Source organism: Gymnodraco acuticeps, unplaced genomic scaffold (genome assembly GCF_902827175.1).
Source record: "Gymnodraco acuticeps unplaced genomic scaffold, fGymAcu1.1, whole genome shotgun sequence".
NCBI lineage: Eukaryota > Metazoa > Chordata > Actinopteri > Perciformes > Bathydraconidae > Gymnodraco > Gymnodraco acuticeps.
In genome coordinates this window covers 214930-237778 of record NW_022990915.1, presented here as the reverse complement: position 1 = coordinate 237778, position 22849 = coordinate 214930, and the positions used below count along the sequence as shown (strand labels likewise).

The 22849-nt window shown below is 41.8% G+C and overlaps 2 protein-coding genes and 1 long non-coding RNA gene across 3 annotated transcripts; 2 read left to right on the top strand and 1 right to left on the bottom strand.

Annotated features, from left to right (window-relative positions):
- The first annotated feature begins 3740 nt into the window (after positions 1 to 3740).
- Positions 3741 to 6127, top strand: LOC117557998. Its single transcript, XM_034233959.1, has 3 exons — positions 3741 to 4069; positions 4226 to 4325; positions 4764 to 6127. The coding sequence occupies exons 1-3, from the start codon at positions 3841 to 3843 to the stop codon at positions 5065 to 5067; spliced, it is 633 nt and encodes a 210-aa protein (XP_034089850.1). The 5' UTR covers positions 3741 to 3840; the 3' UTR covers positions 5068 to 6127.
- A 1-nt stretch (position 6128) lies between these two features.
- LOC117557999 lies at positions 6129 to 6765 on the bottom strand. The gene is made up of 2 exons (XR_004570778.1): positions 6426 to 6765; positions 6129 to 6298 (listed from the first exon to the last, which is right to left on the bottom strand). It is a non-coding gene; the product is annotated as an uncharacterized LOC117557999 (long non-coding RNA).
- A 3972-nt stretch (positions 6766 to 10737) lies between these two features.
- On the top strand, positions 10738 to 21146 carry LOC117557991 (leucine-rich repeat extensin-like protein 5). The gene is made up of 10 exons (XM_034233944.1): positions 10738 to 10870; positions 10955 to 11073; positions 11442 to 11448; positions 11555 to 11831; positions 12020 to 12081; positions 18758 to 19057; positions 19166 to 19303; positions 19388 to 19506; positions 19873 to 20556; positions 20644 to 21146. The coding sequence occupies exons 1-10, from the start codon at positions 10738 to 10740 to the stop codon at positions 21115 to 21117; spliced, it is 2313 nt and encodes a 770-aa protein (XP_034089835.1). The 3' UTR covers positions 21118 to 21146.
- The last annotated feature ends 1703 nt before the right edge of the window (positions 21147 to 22849 follow it).

Here is a 22849-nt window from a genome sequence, read left to right as displayed (position 1 = left end):
TGTACAGAATATCAGTATGACAATATGACACCCTCTGTCCTTAGACCCTCACATCGTACAAGGAAAAACTTCCGGAGAAAACCCACAGTTTAAAGGGAAAAATGGGAGAAACCTCAGGGAGAGCAACAGAGGAGGGATCCCTCTCCCAGGACGGACAGACGTGCAATAGATGCCGTGTGTAAATTGAAAAGATAATACATTTGCTAGCATTTGGTAGTCCAAATGTTTGGAAATGCATGTGTGTATAATAGGAAGATTAATCCACGAGGATATCCATCCAGGACCTATGATCCAGGACCACAGCCACGACTCAAGATCCAGGGCTCGCGATGCAGGACACAGGACCGCAAGATCATCCATGACTCTGGATCCCAGCGTATATAGACACCAAAAAGAAAGACATTTTGGGAAGCTGGGTTAATCGGAACATGAGAGTACACAGGTACAGACAGAGAGAAGGAAGAAGTAAGATGTCCCCCGACAAACTAAGCCGATATCAGCAAAACTAGGGGCTGAATCTAATCAGCCCTAACTATAAGCTTTATCAAAAAGGAAGGTCTTAAGCGCACTCTTAAAAACGGATAGGGTGTCTGCTGCCCGAACACAAACTGGAAGCTGATTCCACAAATGTGGAGCTTGATAAGAAAAGGCTCTGGCTCCCATTGTACTTTTAGAGACTCTAGGAACAACCAACAACCCTGCATTCTTGGAACGCAATGCCAGGACAGTAGGGTATAATGAGTTCTTTAAGGTAAGATGGCACCTGCTCATTAAGGGCTTTGTAGGCGAGAAGAAGAATTTTAAATGATAACCTGTGTTCTATAGGGAGCGAGTCTAAGGCAGCCAACAGAAGTGTAATGTGGTATTTTTTCCTAACTCTGGTTAGTACACGAGCTGCAGCATTGTGAATCAGCTGAAGCGACTTGACTGACTTCTTGGTACACCCTGATAATAAGGAGTTACAATAATCCAGCCTTGAAGTAACAAATGCATGGACTAGTTTCTCTGCATCGTTTTGAGGCAAGATATGCCTGATTTTTGCAATGTTCCGTAGATGGAAGTAGGCGGTCCTTGAAATTGATTTTATGTGGGCGTTAAAGGATAAATCCTGATCAAATATAACACCAAGATTCCTTACAGTCTCACTGGAGGCCAAATTAATGCCATCCATAGTTAGTATATCTTTAGATAATTTGTTTCGTAGATTCTTCGGGCCAAGTACAATAACTTCAGTTTTGGTCGTGTTTAACATCAAAAAGTTTAAGGTCATCCACGTTTTTTAAGTCCTTGAGGCAGTCTTGAATTTTATTTAGATGATTAATTTCATCAGGCTTGATGGATAAATATAGTTGAGTATCATCCGCATAACAATGAAAATGTACAGAATGATTCCTTATAATATTGCCTAACGGAAGCATATATAATGTGAACAAAATAGGTCCGAGCACTGAGCCCTGTGGCACTCCATGGCTAACTTTGGTTTGCGTGGAAGATTCATCGTTGACACGTACAAACTGAGAGCGTTCAGATAGATAGGACCTAAACCAGCCTAAAGCAGTTCCCTGTATGCCAACTAAGTGCTCAAGTCTTTGCAATAAGATATCATGGTCGATAGTATCAAATGCAGCACTGAGAACGAGCAAAACAAGAATAGAGACAAGTTCCTTGTCTGAGGCTATTAGAATGTCATTTGTGACTTTAACCAGAGCTGTCTCTGTGCTATGATGTGTTCTAAAGCCAGACTGAAAATCTTCAAATAAATAATTGTTTTTTAAGTAATCACACAACTGTTTTGCGACTGCTTTCTCAAGAATTTTTGAGAGGAACGGAAGATTAGAAATAGGTCTATAGTTGGCTAAAACCTCTGGATCGGGGTTGTGCTTTTTAAGAAGCGTTTTTATCACTGCTACTTTGAATGATTGTGGAACATAGCCTGATAATAAAGACATATTCATAATATTTAATTAAGAAGTGCTAATTAATGGAAAAACTTCCTTCAACAGCTTAGTTGGAATCGGGTCTAAGATACACGTTGATGGTTTAGAAGAGAATGTAATTGTTCAAGGTTTATGGCTGAAAAGCATTCTAGTTTACTATCTAGTGTAATATTAGAACTTACGTTTCCGGGAGCTGTTGATAACACTATACTGGTCAAAGGCAAGAGGTCATTAATTTTGTTTCTAAGAGTAACAATTTTATCGTTAAAAAAGCACATCAAATCATTGCTACTGAGTGCTATGGGAACAGAAGGCTCAATCGAGCTATGGCTCTCTGTCAGCCTGGCTACAGTGCTGAAAAGAAATCTTGCATTATTCTTATTCTCATTTATTAATGAAGAGTAGTAGGCTGCTCTCGCTTTACGCAGTGCTTTCTTATATTCATTGAGAGTAATATGCCAAATTAAACGAGATTCTTCAAGTTTAGTGGAACGCCATATCCTTTCAAGTTGTCTCGACTTTTGCTTTCTTTTGCGGGTTTCGGCATTATGCCATGGAGCTAATCTATGTTGTTTTATTTTCTTCTTTTTCAAAGTAGCAACAGAGTCTAATTTTATTTGCAGCGCATCTGTAGCACTATCAACAACATGATCAATTTGGGGTGGTGTACATTTTGTATAACTTTCCTCCCTTACATGCAGACATGCTATCGAGTTAAGTATTGGTGGAATCTCTTCCTTAAATTTGGCTATAGCACTAACAGATAGGTTTCTGCTGCAGGAACTTTTGACTAATGCTTTGTAGTCTAGTAACAGCACTTCAAAAGTTACTAAGAAATGGTCGGATAAAGCAGGATTATGCGGTTCGACTAATAGTTGCTCAATTTCAATACCATAAGTCAGAACAAGGTCGAGAGTGTGATTAGAGTGTGAGCAGAGTTGTGTTACTTCTATGACATGTTTGGCCATCAACAATTATATTAGCCATGCCCAAATAAATACTGTATTGTTATGTGTCTATCATTCTTGTGACTTCATTTTGCTTCAGCTGCTGCTGGTAGTCCCTAAAACCAACCAAGGTGTTTGCGAGACAGCGTATACAGAGGCTTTTTTGTATTTGGAAGAACACTTTTTGTCATCTCTGTAGGTCGAACAGTTTGTATATCGAGCCTTCTCAGCGGTAGCCCCCAGGCTCTGGAACGACCTGGCCCCCATTTCAAATTGTCGCCCACCCTCCAAACTTTTAAGTCTCGCCTAAAGACCCACCTCTTTTCCCTCGCTTTCGAGTCAGTCTGAGCTATGTTTTATCGATTTGTATGCTTTTATTGTATGTCCATAGCCTTTATGTACTGTGTATTAATTCTTATGTGTGCCTTTCATCTATTATTATATTTTATTATAATGTTATGTTTGGTGTGAGGCACTTTGGTAAACCCTCTGTTTTTCATATGTGCTATACAAATAAAGTGGGTTGGATTGGATTTGTAATAGTTGGTATGCCTTTGATACCAACGGTGCTAGTGAACTGTGAGCGCGGAACCTCACAGCGGCGGATAAACTGTGGAGCGCTTACACCAATAGCGCCTCTTAAGCGCATAAAGGTGCGCCGCATTTGCGCTTCAATGTCATGCAATCTACCCACACTACCTTTGCGATCTACGTATTGAGCACCCCCGATCTACATGATCAATATACAGGGCTTACTTTGTAGACGTTAGACAAGTCTTAACGAGGCTCACCTGTTGCAAGCTAATTGAACACAGGTGCAAGCATTCTTTCACACACACATACGGGTTTTGGGCCGACGGCGACACCGTACTTCCGGGAGCCGCCATTTTACGCGAGGTGCAACCAGGCAGAGGTTTTAGCCGTGTTACTTACTTGTTAGTTACAATACTTTGAAGATGGTGAAGTGGTGTAGTTCTGGGACTTGTAGAAATCATCATTGGATGACAGATAGTGATGGAAAATCCAAGATTTCTTTCTTCAAGTTCCTCAGTCACGAAAAACAGCCAGGACGGAGGGCCCAGTGGGCGAGAGCTTGCGCTCGCGTCGATCCCATCACTCACAAGCCGTGGAAACCCAAGGGCACCGTGCAATATGTGTACATCTGCTCGGCACACTTCATTTCTGGTAAGTTGAAGTTGTATTTCAGAACAACTACTATGTTTATGATTAATCTGATGTCCGCCGCTAGCCCGGATTGGACCAAACTACTGTTTACCTTCCTCTACAGCAGAATCATAGCATGGTAGCATAGCATCATGGTTGCTCTTATCTGTTTTTCAGGGCAGCCTTCCAAGGAGCTTGGCCATCCAGATTACATCCCGACCAATTTTGCTACGCCTGGGAAACTACCAACAGCTGACAAGTGCCAGAAACTGAGAAGGTTTGCGAAAATTCATGTATATACTGATGATATGCCTGGCCTAAATCGAACACTGTAATACTGTTGTGATAGATGTGAAGTATACAATTTTACAATAACATACCAGCTGTGGGTAGGTGTTAGTTATCACCCCTGGTAGGGCTGTGCAATTAATTGTATTTTATATAAATGATATATATAAATATAAATGTATCATTTATTTAATTTGTTTGTATTGGTTTTTCAGTTGAATTATACGTTCAGGGTAAACAACAGTTAAAAAGATACTGTTCAAATTATTATTTGTTTTAAAGTTCAATAAATTGATTTTTCTAAGTCAATGAATAATCGTATTTAATAATCGTGATATCAATTATTGACCCAAATAATCGTGATTATGATTTTTGCCATAAGCGCACCACCCTAACCCCTGGTATATGTAATGTTTGTGTGTATTAGGTTCTCGAATGCTATGTGTCGTCATGGCAAGAAGATGCTTGGCAAAGCAAATGGGCCCTCAAAAAAGAAGTGCAGAGTGGCTTACGCAGTCTCTGTTGGAGTGCAGGACACATCCCTTGCATCCTCCGAACCTCCACAGCATCAACCTACTCCTGATTCGCCTCAACCGTCGACCAGTTCAGTGTCTCCACCTTCCGTGCCTCAACAGATGCTCTTTGATGAGATCTCTGCACTCAGAGCGGAAAGAGATGCTGCTTTTGCTGAGAGGGACCATGCTAGGGCCACCCTCAACTCTATCTTCTAACACTGTTGCTGAAAACAATGAGAAGTGTCAGTATTACACCGGACTAACTTGGCCCATTTTTCTAGCCACTTTTCAATTCTTGCTAGTTTCGATGATATGCAAAGGTACCCCATCCATCCCCTACATTGATCAGTTTTTTTTTATATGATAGTGAAGTTGAAACATGGCATGAAGTTTGAGTATTTGGCAGACCAGGTAGGCATCCCTCAGAGCACGCTCATAGATCATTTTTGGAAGTGGATGGATGTAGCCTTTGTGAAACTGAAGCGTTTTGTTAGTTGGCCAGAGAGGGAGCGCATATTTTCTAATATGCCACCTGCATTCAAGGCTCTGTACCCTAGACTTACTTGCATAATAGATTGTTTTGAAGTGTTCATTGAATCTCCAGGGAACCTTAAAGCTCGTGCCCAAGTCTGGTCAAATTATAAGCGTCACACCACTATGAAGTTTCTTATTGGATGTAACCCACTTGGTGCCATTTGTTTTCTGTCTGATGCCTGGGGTGGGAGGGTGAGCGATGTGGAAATAGTACATCAAAGCGGATTCTTGACTAAATGTGACCATCACCCGGGTGACCAAGTTCTAGCGGATAGGGGGTTTACAATGAAGGAAGAGTTTGCGGGTATTGCTGGTGTAGAGCTGCTCACACCAGCATTCACTAAAGGGCAGAGTCAATTACCAGCCAAACACCTTGAATCCTCTAGGAAATTGTCATCGGTGAGAATTCATATTGAGCGTGTGATTGGCCTAATGAAAAACCGTTTTGTTATTTTGCAAGGCACTTTGCCGATTCGACATATTAAATCTCTGAAGGATGAGGCAGATCAGGTAGACAAATCAAGTGCAGATAAGATAGTTGGGGTATGTGCAATTTTGACCAACCTTGGGGGTGGGATTGTATACAAGGAATGAATTTGTATGTGTGGTTGCTAGTTCACATGCTTACATTTAGAGTTGACCATGTTATATTTTGTATGTTGATTCTGTGATACTTTACCTAATAAATGATTGTTACAAGCTGGCTCTGCTTGTAACATAAGGACAACAGTTCCACGCCGGAGTTGCCCAAAACAATCATTTATTTATCCAACACAGTGGTTCCAACAACAATAAAACAGAACAGAGGAGCGGTGTCCTGCTGCACCGAGCAGGGCAGCTGAGAGAGAGCGAGAGCCTGTTCTGCAGCCTTCTTATATCCTGGAATTAGCGCCACAGGTGGGTCCCATCACTGCTGATTACAAGAAACAAACAGGTTACAGCAGCACCACCGGGTGGACAACCACAGGGTTGTCACACAATATACAACCAGAATATGTTCATAGTAAACATTTAGTTTCTACATACTGGAATCTACATACCCAGCTTTGCAGTCACAGTGAGCAGCAACCACATCGCCACGCTGGGTAACGGCTGCCCATGGATGATGCGGCGGTTCATTCACCCGGAATGACGGTGTCACGTCAGCTCTCAGGACCGTGAGGGTTGTGTCATTAGGAATGATATGCCTCACTGTCTGCACCCAACCAGATTCCAGCAGCTTGTAGGAGTCTAGTGCTTTGTAATTTTTCATCGCTTCTCTAGTGTGGACACCTTGTTGAAACACAAAGGTAAAACATACACTGTCACCTTATAATTAAACATCAAACATAGTAGGATATACTACCTTTGATTTGACAGCTGGTAAGCATCAATGTAAGGCTTAACACAGTGACAATAGCTACAATGCTGGTAGTACCAAATTATATCAATGGCCAATGATGAGGTTATGTTTACAGCCCAGGGCCTGTATTACAGACCTTTATTAGTCCCACAGAGGGGACATTTGCATCGTTACAGCAGGAAAGAGCCACAGACAGCTTAATGTTACCTATGTTAAGAAAAAAGTACTAAGTTATGATATAATAAAATATAATAAAAAAACGTGAGAAGTAAGAAAAAAAAAATACTTTCCAAAATAAAAATCCTGTAACAGTCTTGGTGTTGCTAAGATTCCTGTACTGAATATCATAGTCTATTGCCTTAATCAATATCTAGTCAACTCTAAAATACCACATATATGCAATGGCATGATAATATTATTGTGACAAGTGGGGTATTCACCTGGTGTTTCCAGAAGATACACATAGATGTTGCCAAAAATCCACCGGAGGCCACTTTCCAGGGTCATTTCACCATGAATCTGCAGGAACTCTATACGGGCAATCATACAACCCACACAGCTTTAGTTTAAGCCGGTAACGACTGAGAGCACACCCCTCAAGTCCAGAGATATAATCGGAAGACATAGGCCTACAGCGATTTCTTCAGAATAGAAATAGAAAAACGATTGCGCTCTACCTGGTTATGTTAGCTAGCTTTTTAGCTTTGCACCTCCAGGAACATGGCGTATTTTCGCGGGTGACTCGTGACGTCACTGTGTGTGAAATAATTAGCTGAGGCTGCACCTGCCTTGTTGATTGGCTGCCTGGTGGTAATATGTGTCAGTATTAAAGCCCTGTCTCATGCTTCGTTGCCAAGTGCTCTCCACCCGCAGTGAGTTTGATTTCCTCTTGTCTGCACGCTCACAGTGATCTCCCGAGACGGTTCAGTGCAACTTTAGCAGGAAGAGTAAGTGAGTGAGTACGAGTGAAAATACGATTGGCTTCAGTCCGCGGCGGGGCTTCAACCGACGGAATAACAACGGGGTAAGGCCCGTAGCCCGCCGTTTGGGCTCCCCCCACTCGGTGCTGTGATCTGGTGCGGCGAGTGTTCTGATGGCAACAGCGGCTGGAGTGAACAGGACTGCTGAGGTGCCGAAAATGGAAGGAGGAAGGGCAAGTGATAAAGCGAACGAAGGGAAGGACAACGACAAAGAAGAACAAGGCAAGAAAGCGGGAGAGGAAGGAAAAGAGGGGCAGAGGGAGAGAGCAAGGTACAGTGTGGAATTAACTGTGGAAGTAGTAGTGGAAGGTGCACTGTCAATGATGGACCTGCTAAAAGGGATACAGAAACAGTGTGGGACAGTGGATGGATGTAGAGTGACGGGGGAACAGTATGAAGTGACGAAGAGGACAATCCTGGGGAAAATGAAACTAATGGAGGGGCTGAGAGTGAACGGGGTCGCGGTACATGCAAAAAACATTATGAGCACTGATGTGACCGTCTCGTTCCTGCATCTGCCAGTGTACTAGCTGGATAAAACGTTACTAAATAGGCTTGAGGAGTGGGGAGTTAAGCCCATCTCGGACATTAAAAAAAGAGTGTGGCCAGACTCGGACATTGCAGACGGCACCAGGTTCCTGAGAGTGAGATTCAACAATAAGGTCCGCTCCCTGCCGTACTCCACGAAGTTCGACACGGTGAAGGGTGCGGAATACTTCCGGGTCCTGCACAATGGCCAGGTTCCAGTGTGCAGGTTATGTATAAAGCCGGGTCACATCTTTAGAGAATGCCCAGACTTTAAGTGCCACAGGTGTTATGAGCAAGGGCATTATGCCAAGGAGTGCAGGTATGGAGCTGAGAGAGAGAGGAAAGAGAGAGAGAAGGAAGATGACAAGGAGAGAGAAGAGGAGGAAAACGACAAGGAGGAAGACGAGGAGGAAGACGACGAGGAAGACGACGAGGCAGAGGGGGCAAAGAAAATACCCCATGATGAGATCAGCAGCGAAGATGAAGGTCCAGTGGTGGAGGACATCTCGGGGGCTTCGGTGATGGAGGAGAAAGCACCAAAGGCGGGAAAGAGCAAAAAAAGTGCCAGGAAGGGCGGCGGAGGCGCCGACGGGAGCAGCAGAGGTGCCGACGGGAGCAGCAGAGGTGCCGACGGGAGCAGCAGAGGTGCCGACGGGAGCAGCAGAGGTGCCGAAGGGAGCAGCGGAGGGGGAAAGAAGTGTCGGGGTCCTGAAGAGGTGGAAGACGCCTCGGAGGCTTCCGAAATGGAGGAGGGAGAGCTGTCGGAGGACCCTGGGGGCAGCAAGGTCTTCGGGAGCCCAAACGAGAAGCAGAAGGGCCAGGGCAAGAGGAGAAGCAGTGGCGAGGAGGAGAAGAAGACCTCAGCGGAGAACGCCGGGCTGATTGCTAGACGCAAAGCGGACAAGGAAAGGGAGGTGGAGAAAAAGAGAGCGGTTTCGACAGAGGGGGAGCTCGGGAGATAAACCAGTATAAGGTAATGATGAAAAGGACGTGTATTATAATAACATCCCTTTTGATGGCAACGATCTCATCCCTAAACGGTAATGGTCTAAAAAGTAAGCTCAGAAGAAGCCGGGCGCTAAGTCTGTGTGAGGCCAGCATTATATGTCTGCAGGAAACACATTGGGATGGGGAGAGTGTGGATGAGGTTAAAAAGGAGTGGAAGGGCGAAGTGTTTGCAAATAATGGGAGTGAGCATGCTAGAGGGGGGGGCGATACTTATCAATTCGGGGGATGTGAAGAATGCAAGGAAGGTTGAGGATGATGGTGAAGGGAGGATGATTGGGGTGCAGTATGAATACATGGGGGACACGTTTAAGGTAATAAATGTGTATGCACCAAATATAAAGTTGTGGCTGTTTGGGGTGAGTGGGGGAGTGAAAGGTCCCAATGTGAATCTCTGTAACTATGTGCTGAGCCATGCCCGGTATGCTGTAAAACTTAGGAGAGACTTGGCCCATAATGGGAACAGAAAGGTAGACCCATGGGACGTATTAAAGAGGACTTTAAGAAAGGACGTTCAGATGGCATATGTGTACCTAGAAAAGGACTCTTTTCTGGAGAGCTTTGTGGATGGGTGCACTCTGGTGGAGGTTGGTGACAATGACAGACTGGTGTTTAAGTATGACAGTGGTGGCTAACATGTGTAGGGTGAAACGTGGAAAACGTAAAGTATGTTTTATATAAATGATTGCCGGTTTGCTGGGTTTTTGATTCTCGTATTCTGTTTTTGTATTATCATATACTATGATTGGTCATTCAAGTAAGATCCAATGGTTTTTTGGCAAACGTGGTTGTTTTTTTTTGGCTAATTGCAGTCAGTTTATTTCTTTTATTTTGTCATGGTATGCATGACTATTATGTTTGATTGTTTTAAATGCAGGGCCACCGTGAAACCACATGTGCAAATTGTAAATATTGAATTATGAATTTTCTAATAAAAAAAGACAAAAAAAAAAAAAAGGTGAGTTTGATTTTACAGAATGGGAATCCTATGAGCACCTATCACAGCTGTATTGGTTGTCACAGCACCTGCTGATGCTCAAATAGTTGCGGCAAAGAAAGTTATCTCATCTCCTCACATTACCAGCAGTCATGTGCAACAGGATGATACGCAAGAGAAAAGGCGCTGGTGTTTACCTGGCTGCAGCTGTTATTCTGACGTGTTATTTTGCGCAAACTATAGACTGTTATCGTCTGAAGAAAACAGAAAGACGAGAAGGGAGAAAAGATGCCGATGCAACAAATGGGTTCCAAGAGGGGACAATTGTTTTCGGGAGAGCTTTTGAAAAAGGGTCAGGTCTTGATTCTCAAGTCACAGACGGGACCAATAAATCATCCTCAAACGCTTATGAGGAGGATGAAGGTGATTATCAAGCAGACGCTGCAGGTAAAAATATTTTGATTACGTATTGAAGGGTTTGTTATTTTTCTTGAATTGTTTTGCATCTCTTTAAAGTACAAACTATTTAAAAATATGTATTATATTCGCCTTCAGGCTGGATGAGCCCAACACAAGTGGCCAGTCCCAAAGACTCATCATGGAACAGCATGTCGCCCTCACTGCAGTGTGGTTTGGGCAAGTTGAAGTTCAGAGCGGTGGAACCAGGAGCATCACAATTTGCAGTAGAACAAGGTAAATCAATAGCCATAATATCCTAAATGTAGACTTGATTTATCTCTACCAATGATATAAACACTGAACCTTTTTACCCCACAGGAAATGCACCTCCAATGCCTCTGTCCCAGGTCCCGTCTACCTGTGGCTACAGCGTGCAGAGGAACTCACATGCACTTGAAATGTCGGTTCCCTATGATGGCTGCAACATGGTTCAAGAGGTAATGTGAAACTGATTTAAAGAGTGAGGAAGTGAGTTTAAAAAAACGATGGCTAGTGCTGTGAATTGTTATAGTTATGAATGGTTTAACGAGAGCCAAACAAATAAAATGTTTAATCTGCATCATATTGATCTCAAGCGAAAATGTGTTTTCAGCTTTTCAAATGTGAGTTGTTTTTTGCTTGCTTTCAAATGTACTGATTAACTATGTTTTTTGGATGGGGACCGACATTCAAATATGTTGCATCATGATGATCTATTCAGAAGATATAGCATGAGATTAATTTTGTGCATTGTACAGTCGGATTGTAACATTGACAGGTCTGTGTGATTCCTTGCTGTTTCTAATTGTATGTGTTTCTCCCAAAGGGTGGAAGTTATGTACTCCCGATGCGTTGGCAAGGAATTCCAGTCTCTCTCTGGTGTTCCAACCCTGCCGCACCTCCTGCTTCCAAAACGACTTTCCCCCAATTCCCCTGTAGCTCAGATGCCTGGATACCCTCCGATGCCTGGATACCCTCCGATGCCTGGATACCCTCCGATGCCTGGATACCCTCCGATGTCTCGATACCCTCTGATGCCTCAAAACCCTAACATGCCCGATAAAACAACAGCAACGACCACACGGCCTATAACTGCAAATGCGACTCAATACCCTCAGGTTCCTCAATACCCTCAGGTTCCTCCAGACCCTCAGATGCCTCAAAATCCTCAGATGCCTCCATACGCTCAGATGCCGTTTCCACAATATATTCCGATGTATCCTGCCTTTAATCCTCTTCATCCTCTCAAATATCTAACTTCAAAGCCAAAACCAACTGCGGCGACAACACCAACTACAACTAAACCAAAGGCTAAAAATCCCTCATCGCAGCTTCCACCATCTATGCCTTACTATCATCTTTACCCTATGACCCCTCCCTATCCCCAATATCCAACCACTCCAGCTACCACTGTGAAACCAGATCCCCCGCCCACACCGGCATCCCATCCTCCTTTTCATCCCCATGTTCACTTGCCCATACCAATGCTGCCTCCTTTTCTTCCTCCACGCTACCATACTTAAACAGTTCTAATAAAAGTTTTGAACAGAGACGCTTTATAGTTTGTGCTTTTGTTAACCTTCAACTACCCAAGAGACTTTTTATTCCAGACTCTTCAAGAAGTCTCATTTGTTTTGTGAATGAGTGAACAGTCGATATTGAGAAAATGACATTTAATTTAAACAGATAAATTGTGCTGACAAATGATTAACTGAAAGTGCACACTTTAAATTCCTACATTAATTAATGTTTGGCATTTGAAGTGTTGTCATAGTGTGGCTTTGTGTCCACATGGTGGCATCATTGCTCAACCATTTCTTAGGTTTTGAATTGGAACGTTTTGTGTTCACACTAGCTTTCCTTGTGTGAACAAGCTTTACAATGGTTGTTTTTTTTGAAAAGGTATTTCAGTCAAAGGTAAAGTTCCATCATGTCATTTCCTAAAATACGTAACATATGCTGTGTGAGGGACGCTGGCTTCACTCATTACATACACCAACTCTGAAATGGAGCATTTACAACTTTGGGCAGTTCTGCAAAACATTGAACCTTCAGCATTTGTCTCCTTTTGGTTTTGTAAACAAGCATTTCTAAATGTTTGGTCAAACACTAGGTCATAAGTGTTCAAAGTACACATGTAGATGTTATATTATAAAAGTAGCCTTCATACAACTAAAAATGACGTAACAGGTGAGATCCTTAATTATTCAAGTGAAATGTCAATGATAGAAGCAAAACCTTTTATCCTACAGGGTGTCCTTAACACCTGTGTATTGTTTCTTTCAAATTATGGATCTGACCATGAAACGACATCTCTGGTCCAAGTCAGGCTGGGATACTGATGCATGTTCACCATCCCGTTACCGTCTGACTTTCCTTGATGTGAAGATAAATATTTTGTTTTCTAAATAAGGGAAAGCATTGTTATACATCTAATTATTGTGGTCAATGTAGATTAACAAATCAAAATAGTCAGACTTTTCCCTTGCATTCATTGGTTTGTTATCTAAATCAAACCGTGTGATACATTATACAAAATTATGAAGAACCAAGAATCGGGGGATATTTTTATTTGAACTCTGAAAGGACTTAATGGACTTTGCATTCTCAAGCTTGTGCAAAGTTGTTTGTATACTTGAATACAACTTGTATACCGCTTCGTGAATAAAGATTTGGGTGAAATAATGTGTTTTTCCCCCTTTCCTGTCAAGTCGGGGAAAATAACAATGGGCAATGTCTTATATTAAGAATACTTGAGGTGAGAACATCTTTTAAATATAATGGGTTAGCAATTGAGGATGTGTACACATTCTTGGTATATTTCCATGTTTTCTTTCCATTGTCTTTGGATGCATTGCTGTTCTTGTTTTTTATCCTCACAACCCTTTAATCTACATTTAAAGTATTGGAGCAATATAGAAAATACGTTTTTCTATTTTATAAGGGTCCAAATTACATCATGAGTTGTATTTAGTCTACTGTTATGTAAACATGATAGTAATTATTAAGAAGCTTATCATAAAAATAATTTTATATTGAAAGATATTTTCCCTCTTAAGTAGGCTAAGTCAAAGGAAAACCCTGAAATGTGAGCAGAGTTCAATCAATCAATCAATCAATGTTTATTTATATAGCCCAATATCACAAATGTTACATTTGTCTCAGTGGACTTCACAGTTTGTACAGAATATCAGTATGACAATACGACACCCTCTGTCCTTAGACCCTCACATCGTACAAGGAAAAACTTCCGGAGAAAACCCACAGTTTAAAGGGAAAAATGGGAGAAACCTCAGGGAGAGCAACAGAGGAGGGATCCCTCTCCCAGGACGGACAGACGTGCAATAGATGCCGTGTGTAAATTGAAAAGATAATACATTTGCTAGCATTTGGTAGTCCAAATGTTTGGAAATGCATGTGTGTATAATAGGAAGATTAATCCACGAGGATATCCATCCAGGACCTATGATCCAGGACCACAGCCACGACTCAAGATCCAGGGCTCGCGATCCAGGACACAGGACCGCAAGATCATCCATGACTCCGGATCCCAGCGTATATAGAAACCAAAAAGAAAGACATTTGGGGAAGCTGGGTTAATCGGAACATGAGAGTACACAGGTACAGACAGAGAGAAGGAAGAAGTAAGATGTCCCCCGACAAACTAAGCCTATATCAGCAAAACTAGGGGCTGAATCTAATCAGCCTAGTTTCTCTGCATCGTTTTGAGGCAAGATATGCCTGATTTTTGCAATGTTCCGTGGATGGAAGTAGGCGGTCCTTGAAATTGATTTTATGTGGGCGTTAAAGGATAAATCCTGATCAAATATAACACCAAGATTCCTTACAGTCTCACTGGAGGCCAAATTAATGCCACCCATAGTTAGTATATGTTTAGATAATTTGTTTCGTAGATTCTTCGGGCCAAGTACAATAACTTCAGTTTTGGTCGTGTTTAACATCAAAAAGTTTAAGGTCATCCACGTTTTTTAAGTCCTTGAGGCAGTCTTGAATTTTATTTAGATGATTAATTTCATCAAGCTTGATGGATAAATATAGTTGAGTATCATCCGCATAACCAGGGCTGCACATAACTGGTGCGCAGGTGCGCATGCGCACCTCCGCCAAAAAAAGAGCACCGGGTCATTTGAAACAAATCGCATTTGCGTACCAACATTGAGAGAGGGAGAGAGAGAGAAGGGAAAAGAGAAAAGAGAAAATAGATGAGAGAGAGAGAAGAGAGAGAGAGAAAGATATTTGCGAGTTGCATATGAACCATGATATGAACTCAGGGCCGGCCCGTAGCACTGGCTAGATGTTCGCCTAGGGCGCCAGACCTGGGGAGGTGCTGCGCTGGCAGCTCTGGGAGGGAAAAAAACATTTTGACCGTTGGGGCTCATCCTAATTTTCGGCCTTGATGTAACAATATTCATAATTAAGTAAATGTAACACCCTTTTCACCCCGGTTACACGTTTCATTTGTCCTGTACGATGAGCGCTGTAAGTGATGAAAATGGGGGATGTTGGCTTATCTGGCGCCCGCAGCTCACAGACAAAATGCGAGGGAGAGAGGGAGGGTGCACCTGTACCAGCGCTGTTGTTATTGATTGATTGATTGATTGATTGAAAAGTTTATTAACAGCTTGTATATTGGGTACAGTACAGTACAGCTCAAAACATACAATTGTTAAGGGGATGCAGACCAGAGAAAGACTTTCGTCTTGTTTACATCAGGGTCCCCCATTTCCAATTCATTATTAGAATCTGGTGCCGTGCTAGCTGCTCTAACGGATATAAGAAGAAGATGTTTCTACAATAATGTGGAGCGAGAGTCCTCTCCAGTCAGACTGAGGCTGATAACTACAGCTCAGTGAGGTAAAGGACTCTTGAGTGTTTAGATAGTTCACTTTAGTCTAAGTTCAAACGGTTTGGTCACAATTTATGTAAACACATATTTCCAAGGCACTCCTTTATAATTATTGGGATAAACAGGTTTGAAATCATTCCAATGTATACTATAGGACAGTAACCAAAAATATCCTTTAAAACTGGAGAGATCAAAAAAAATGCATAAATAAATAAATGTTAAGGTAAAATAAGATATGAATGAACAACACAAATAAAATAAGTTACATTCATTTGTTATTGGCTATAGTAGGCTATTGGTTATGTTCACATACTTATTTGATTACATCCACTTGTCTAAGATGACAACAGAGACTTTCGACCCAAAACCAGCTGTTGACTTGTGGATGCAAGCAGCTAATCGCAGACTCAACCAGAGAGAAAGTAGTAGGCCTCCATCATTAGCTACCATGTCTGACAGTCAGGAGGGTAGTGATGACAGCTTGTAGGATTACTGGTCTTGCTAATGTTGTCTTGTGTTCACCTTTGCATGTGTGTTCTGTGCCGTGTGTCTGGCAAATAAAGTCAAGACCCCCTCAAAAGTTACGGTTTATTTCATTTTAAGGATGAGCACCAAGCAACATCTCCAGGTGCTCCTTTGAGAACCAGGGCAAAAAAGTTATGTGCACCCCTGCGCATAACAATGAAAATGTACAGAATGATTCCTTATAATATTGCCTAACGGAAGCATATATAATGTGAACAAAATAGGTCCGAGCACTGAGCCCTGTGGCACTCCATGGCTAACTTTGGTTTGCGTGGAAGATTCATCGTTGACACGTACAAACTGAGAGCGTTCAGATAGATAGGACCTAAACCAGCCTAAAGCAGTTCCCTGTATGCCAACTAAGTGCTCTAGTCTTTGCAATAAGATATCATGGTCGATAGTATCAAATGCAGCACTGAGAACGAGCAAAACAAGAATAGAGACAAGTTCCTTGTCAGAGGCTATTAGAATGTCATTTGTGACTTTAACCAGAGCTGTCTCTGTGCTATGATGTGTTCTAAAGCCAGACTGAAAATCTTCAAATAAATAATTGTTTTTTAAGTAATCACACAACTGTTTTGCAACTGCTTTCTCAAGAATTTTTGAGAGGAACGGAAGATTAGAAATAGGTCTATAGTTGGCTAAAACCTCTGGATCGAGGTTGTGCTTTTTACGAAGCGTTTTTATCACTGCTACTTTGAATGATTGTGGAACATAGCCTGATAATAAAGACATATTCATAATATTTAAGAAAGAAGTGCTAATTAATGGAAAAACTTCCTTCAACAGCTTAGTTGGAATTGGGTCTAACATACACGTTGATGGTTTAGAAGAGAGAATCATTGAATGTAATTGTTCAAGGTTTATGGCTGAAAAGCATTCTAGTTTACTATCTAGTGTAATATTAGAACTTACATTTCCGGGAGCTGTTGATAACACTATACTGGTCAAAGGCAAGAGGTCATTAATTTAGTTTCTAAGAGTAACAATTGTATAGTTAAAAAAGCACATAAAATCATTGCGACTGAGTGCTATGGGAATAGAAGGCTCAATCGAGCTATGGCTTTCTGTCAGCCTGGCTACAGTGCTGAAAAGAAATCTTGCATTATTCTTATTCTCATCTATTAATGAAGAGTAGTAGGCTGCTCTCGCTTTACGCAGTGCTTTCTTATATTCATTGAGAGTAATTTGCCAAATTAAACGAGATTCTTCAAGTTTAGTGGAACGCCATATCCTTTCAAGTTGTCTCGACTTTTGCATTATTTTGCGGGTTTCGGCATTATGCCATGGAGCTAATCTATGTTGTTTTATTTTCTTCTTTTTCAAAGTAGCAACAGAGTCTAATTTTATTTGCAGCGCATCTGTAGCACTATCAACAACATGATCAATTTGGGGTGGTGTACATTTTGTATAACTTTCCTCCCTTACATGCAGACATGCTATCGAGTTAAGTATTGGTGGAATCTCTTCCTTAAATTTGGCTATAGCACTAACAGATAGGTTTCTGCTGCAGGAACTTTTGACTAATGCTTTGTAGTCTAGTAACAGCACTTTAAATGTTACTAAGAAATGGTCGGATAAAGCAGGATTATGCGGTTTGACTAATAGTTGCTCAATTTCAATACCATAAATCAGAACAAGGTCGAGAGTGTGATTAGAGTGTGAGCAGAGTTTTGTTACTTCTATGAAATGTTTGGCCATCAACAATTATATTAGCCATGCCCAAATAAATACTGTATTGTTATGTGTCTATCATTCTTGTGACTTCATTTTGCTTCAGCTGCTGCTGGTAGTCCCTAAAACCAACCAAGGTGATTGCGAGACAGCGTATACAGAAGCTTTTTTGTATTTGGAAGAACACTTTTTGTCATCTCTGTAGGTTGAACAGTTTGTATATCGAACAGTTTGTATATCGAGCCTTCTCAGCGGTAGCCCCCAGGCTCTGGAACGACCTGCCCCCCATTTCAAATTGTTGCCCACCCTCCAAACTTTTAAGTCTCGCCTAAAGACCCACCTCTTTTCCCTCGCTTTCGAGTCAGTCTGAGCTATGTTTTATCGATTTGTATGCTTTTATTGTATGTCCATAGCCTTTATGTACTGTGTATTAATTCTTATGTGTGCCTTTCATCTATTATTATATTTTATTATAATGTTATGTTTGGTGTGAGGCACTTTGGTAAACCCTCTGTTTTTCATATGTGCTATACAAATAAAGTGGGTTGGATTGGATTTGTAATAGTTGGTATGCCTTTGAAACCAACGGTGCTAGTGAACTGTGAGCGCGGAACCTCACAGCGGCGGAGAAACTGTGGAGCGCTTACACCAATAGCGCCTCTTAAGCGCATAAAGGTGCGCCGCATTTGCGCTTCAATGTCATGCAATCTACCCACGCTACCTTTGCGATCAACGTATTGGGCACCCCCGATCTACATGATCAATATACAGGGCTTACTTTGTAGACGTTAGACAAGTCTTAACGAGGCCCACCTGTTGCAAGCTAATTGAACACAGGTGCAAGCATTAGCTGAGGCTGCACCTGCCTTGTTGATTGGCTGCCTGGTGGTAATATGTGTCAGTATTAAAGCCCTGTCTCATGCTTCATTGCCAAGTGCTCTCCACCCACAGTGAGTTTGATTTTACAGAATGGGAATCCTATGAGCACCTATCACAGCTGTATTGGTTGTCACAGCAGCTGCTAATGCTCAAATAGTTGCGGCAAAGAAAGTTATCTCATCTCTTCACATTACCAGCAGTCATGCGCAACAGGATGATACGCAAGAGAAAAGGCGCTGGTGTTTACCTGGCTGCAGCTGTTATTCTGACGTGTTATTTTGCTCAAACTATAGACTGTTATCGTCTGAAGAAAACAGAAAGACGAGAAGGGAGAAAAGATGCCGATGCAACAAATGAGTTCCAAGAGGGGACAATTGTTTTCGGGAGAGCTTTTGAAAAAGGGTCAGGACTTGATTCTCAAGTCACAGACGGGACCAAGAAGTCATCCTCAAACGCTTATGAGGAGGATGAAGGTGATTATCAAGCAGACGCTGCAGGTAAAAATATTTTGATTACGTATTGAAGGGTTTGTTATTTTTCTTGAATTGTTTTGCATCTCTTTAAAGTACAAACTATTTAAAAATATGTATTATATTCGCCTTCAGGCTGGATGAGCCCAACACAAGTGGCCAGTCCCAAAGACTCATCATGGAAGAGCATGTCGCCCTCACTGCAGTGTGGTTTGGGCAAGTTGAAGTTCAGAGCGGTGGAACCAGGAGCATCACAATTTGCAGTAGAACAAGGTAAATTAATAGCCATAATATCCTAAATGTAGACTTGATTTATCTCTACCAATGATATAAACACTGAACCTTTTTACCCCACAGGAAATGCACCTCCAATGCCTCTGTCCCAGGTCCCGTCTACCTGTGGCTACAGCATGCAGAGGAACTCACATGCACTTGAAATGTCGGTTCCCTATGATGGCTGCAACATGGTTCAAGAGGTAATGTGAAACTGATTTAAAGAGTGAGGAAGTGAGTTTAAAAAAAACGATGGCTCGTGCTGTGAATTGTTATAGTTATGAATGGTTTAATGAGAGCCAAATAAATTAAATGTTTAATCTGCATCATATTGATCTCAAGCGAAAATGTGTTTTCAGCTTTTTAAATGGGAGTTGTTTTTTGCTTGCTTTCAAATGTGCTGATTAACTATGTTTTTTGGATGGGGACCGACATTCAAATATGTTTCATCATGATCTATTTAGAAAATATAGCATGAGATTAATTTTGTGCATTGTACAGTCGGATTGTAACATTGACAGGTTTGTGTGATTCCTTGCTGTTTCTAATTGTATGTGTTTCTCCCAAAGGGTGGAAGTTATGTACTCCCGATGCGTTGGCAAGGAATTCCAGTATCTCTCTGGTGTTCAAAACCTGCCTCAACTCCTGCTTCCAAAACGACTTTCCCCAATTCCCCTGTAGCTCAGAGGCCTCAATACCCTCAGATTCCTCAATTCCCTGATATACCACAGATGCCTCAATTCCCTGAGATGCCTCAATACCCTCTGATGCCTCAATACCCTCTGATGCCTCAATACCCTCAGAGGCCTGAATACCCTCAGATTCCTCAATACCCTCAGAGGCCTGAATACCCTCAGATGCCTCAAAACCCTAAAATGTCCGAGACAACAGCAACGACCACACAGCCGAATACTGCAAAGGCGACTCAAATTCCTAAAATTCCTGCACTGCCTCAAAACCCTCAGATTCCTCAATACCTTCTGATGCCTCGATACCCTCAGATGCCTCGATACCCTCTGATGCCTCGATACCCTCAGATGCCTCAAAACCCTCAGATGCCTCAATACCCTCAGGTTCCTCAATACCCTCAGGTTCCTCAATACCCTCAGAGGCCTGAATACCCTCAGATTCCTCAATACCCTCAGATTCCTCAATACCCTCAGATTCCTCAATACCCTCAGATTCCTCAATACCCTCAGATTCCTCAATACCCTCAGATTCCTCAATACCCTCAGATTCCTCAATACCCTCAGATGCCTCAAAACCCTAAGATGCCCGAGAAAACAACAGCAACGACCACACGGCCTATAACTGCAAAGGCGACTCAAATTCCTCAATACCCTCAGGTTCCTCAATACCCTCAATACCCTCAGGTTCCTGAATACCCTCAGGTTCCTGAATACCCTCAGAGGCCTGAATACCCTCAGAGGCCTGAATACCCTCAGATGCCTCAAAACCCTCAGATGCCTCAATACGCTCAGATGCCGTTTCCACAATATATGCCGATGTATCCTCCCTTTAATCCTCTTCATCCTCCCAAATATCTAGCTTCAAAGCCAAAACCAACTGCGGCGACAACACCAACTACAACTAAACCAAAGGCTAAAAATCCCTCATCGCAGCTTCCACCATCTATGCCTTACTATCATCTTTACCCTATGACCCCTCCCTATCCCCAATATCCAGCCACTCCAGCTAACACTGTGAAACCAGATCCCCCGCCCACTCCGGCACCCCATTCTCATTTTCATCCCCATGTTCACTTGCCCATACCAATGCTGCCTCCTTTTCCTCCTCCACGCTACCATACTTAAACAGTTCTAATAAAAGTTTTGAACAGAGACGCTTTATAGTTTGTGCTTTTGTTAACCTTCAACTACCCAAGAGACTTTTTATTCCAGACTCTTCAAGAAGTCTCATTTGTTTTGTGAATGAGTGAACAGTCCATATTGAGAAAATGACATTTAATTTAAACAGAGAAATTGTGCTGATAAATGATTAACTGAAAGTGCACACTTTAAATTCCTACATTTATAAATGTAATTAATGTTTGGCATTTGAAGTGTTGTCATAGTGTGGCTTTGTGTCCACATGGTGGCATCATTGCTCAAACATTTCTTAGGTTTTGAATTGGAACATTTTGTGTTCACACTAGCTTTCCTTGTGTGAACAAGCTTTACAATGGTTTGTTTTTTTGAAAACGTATTTCAGTCAAAGGTAAAGTTCCATCATGTCATTTCCTAAAATACGTAACATATGCTGTGTGAGGGACGCTGGCTTCACTCATTACATACACCAACTCTGAAATGGAGCATTTACAACTTTGGGCAGTTCTGCAAAACATTGAACCTTCAGCATTTGTCTCTTTTTGGTTTTGTAAACAAGCATTACTAAATATTTGGTCAAACACTAGGTCATAAGTGTTCAAAGTACACATGTAGATGTTATATTATAAAAGTAGCCTTCATACAACTAAAAATGACGTAACAGGTGAGATCCTTAATTATTCAAGTGAAATGTCAACGATAGAAGCAAAACCTTTTATCCTACAGGGTGTCCTTAACACCTGTGTATTGAGTGGCCTGTGTTCGTCGTCCATACCATAACCCCACCACCACCATGGGCCACTCGATTCACAACATTACCCTAACCCTACCCCTCACACCAGATACTGACTGGTTTTCGGACCACCCCAGACCCCCCCCAATAAAGCAAAACTGCACGTTTCAGAGTGGCCTTTTATTGTGGCCAGCCTAAGGCACACCTGTGCAATAATCATGCTGTCTAATCAGCATCTTGATATGCCACACCTGTGAGGTGGGATGGATTATCTCGGCAAAGGAGAAGTGCTCACTATCACAGATTTTTTTTCAGATTTGTGAACAATATTTGAGAGAATGGTTATTTTGTGCATATAGAAAATGTTTTAGATCTTTGAGTTCATCTCATGAAAAATGGGAGCAAAAACAAAAGTGTTGTGTTTATATTTTTGTTCAGTGAAGCTGCAAAAACATATCTATTATTTCCTACGGTATAAATGCAGATTTTATATGAAATGTCATAAAAACGTTGATCACTTGACAGCTGTTTTAAATAGCCTAGCAGCATAGTTGCTAGAGGCAATACAAAGCAATCATTAGACAAATATTAATCTTGACCTGATAACGGTTTTTCAAGGCTATATCATTTCTGGTAGTTGTTTTGTCTTTTTTAAGTTGATTTGTGCATCATTGCAGTTTTGCAGCCAATTGTATTTCATATGATTTTCTTTCATAGCTGTGTTTCTTCACAGGTTGTTTTGCGTGTCTTTGTATTCATACAGCGTCTGTCAGTGGTTGCTTTGTGTCTCTTTCAGCGACATTTTGCAGATGAAGCCCAGGGGACATACTGACCCCTCAGTGGGCCTGTTCAGTATCCATTCATGTACATACTTGTCAAATGCGGTCCGCGGGACATTTTGAAATGGCCCTCAGCAAATTCAAAAGGTATAATGGAATACGGCCCACAAATGAAACTTGAGCTTGTACTTGTACTTATGAAATATAT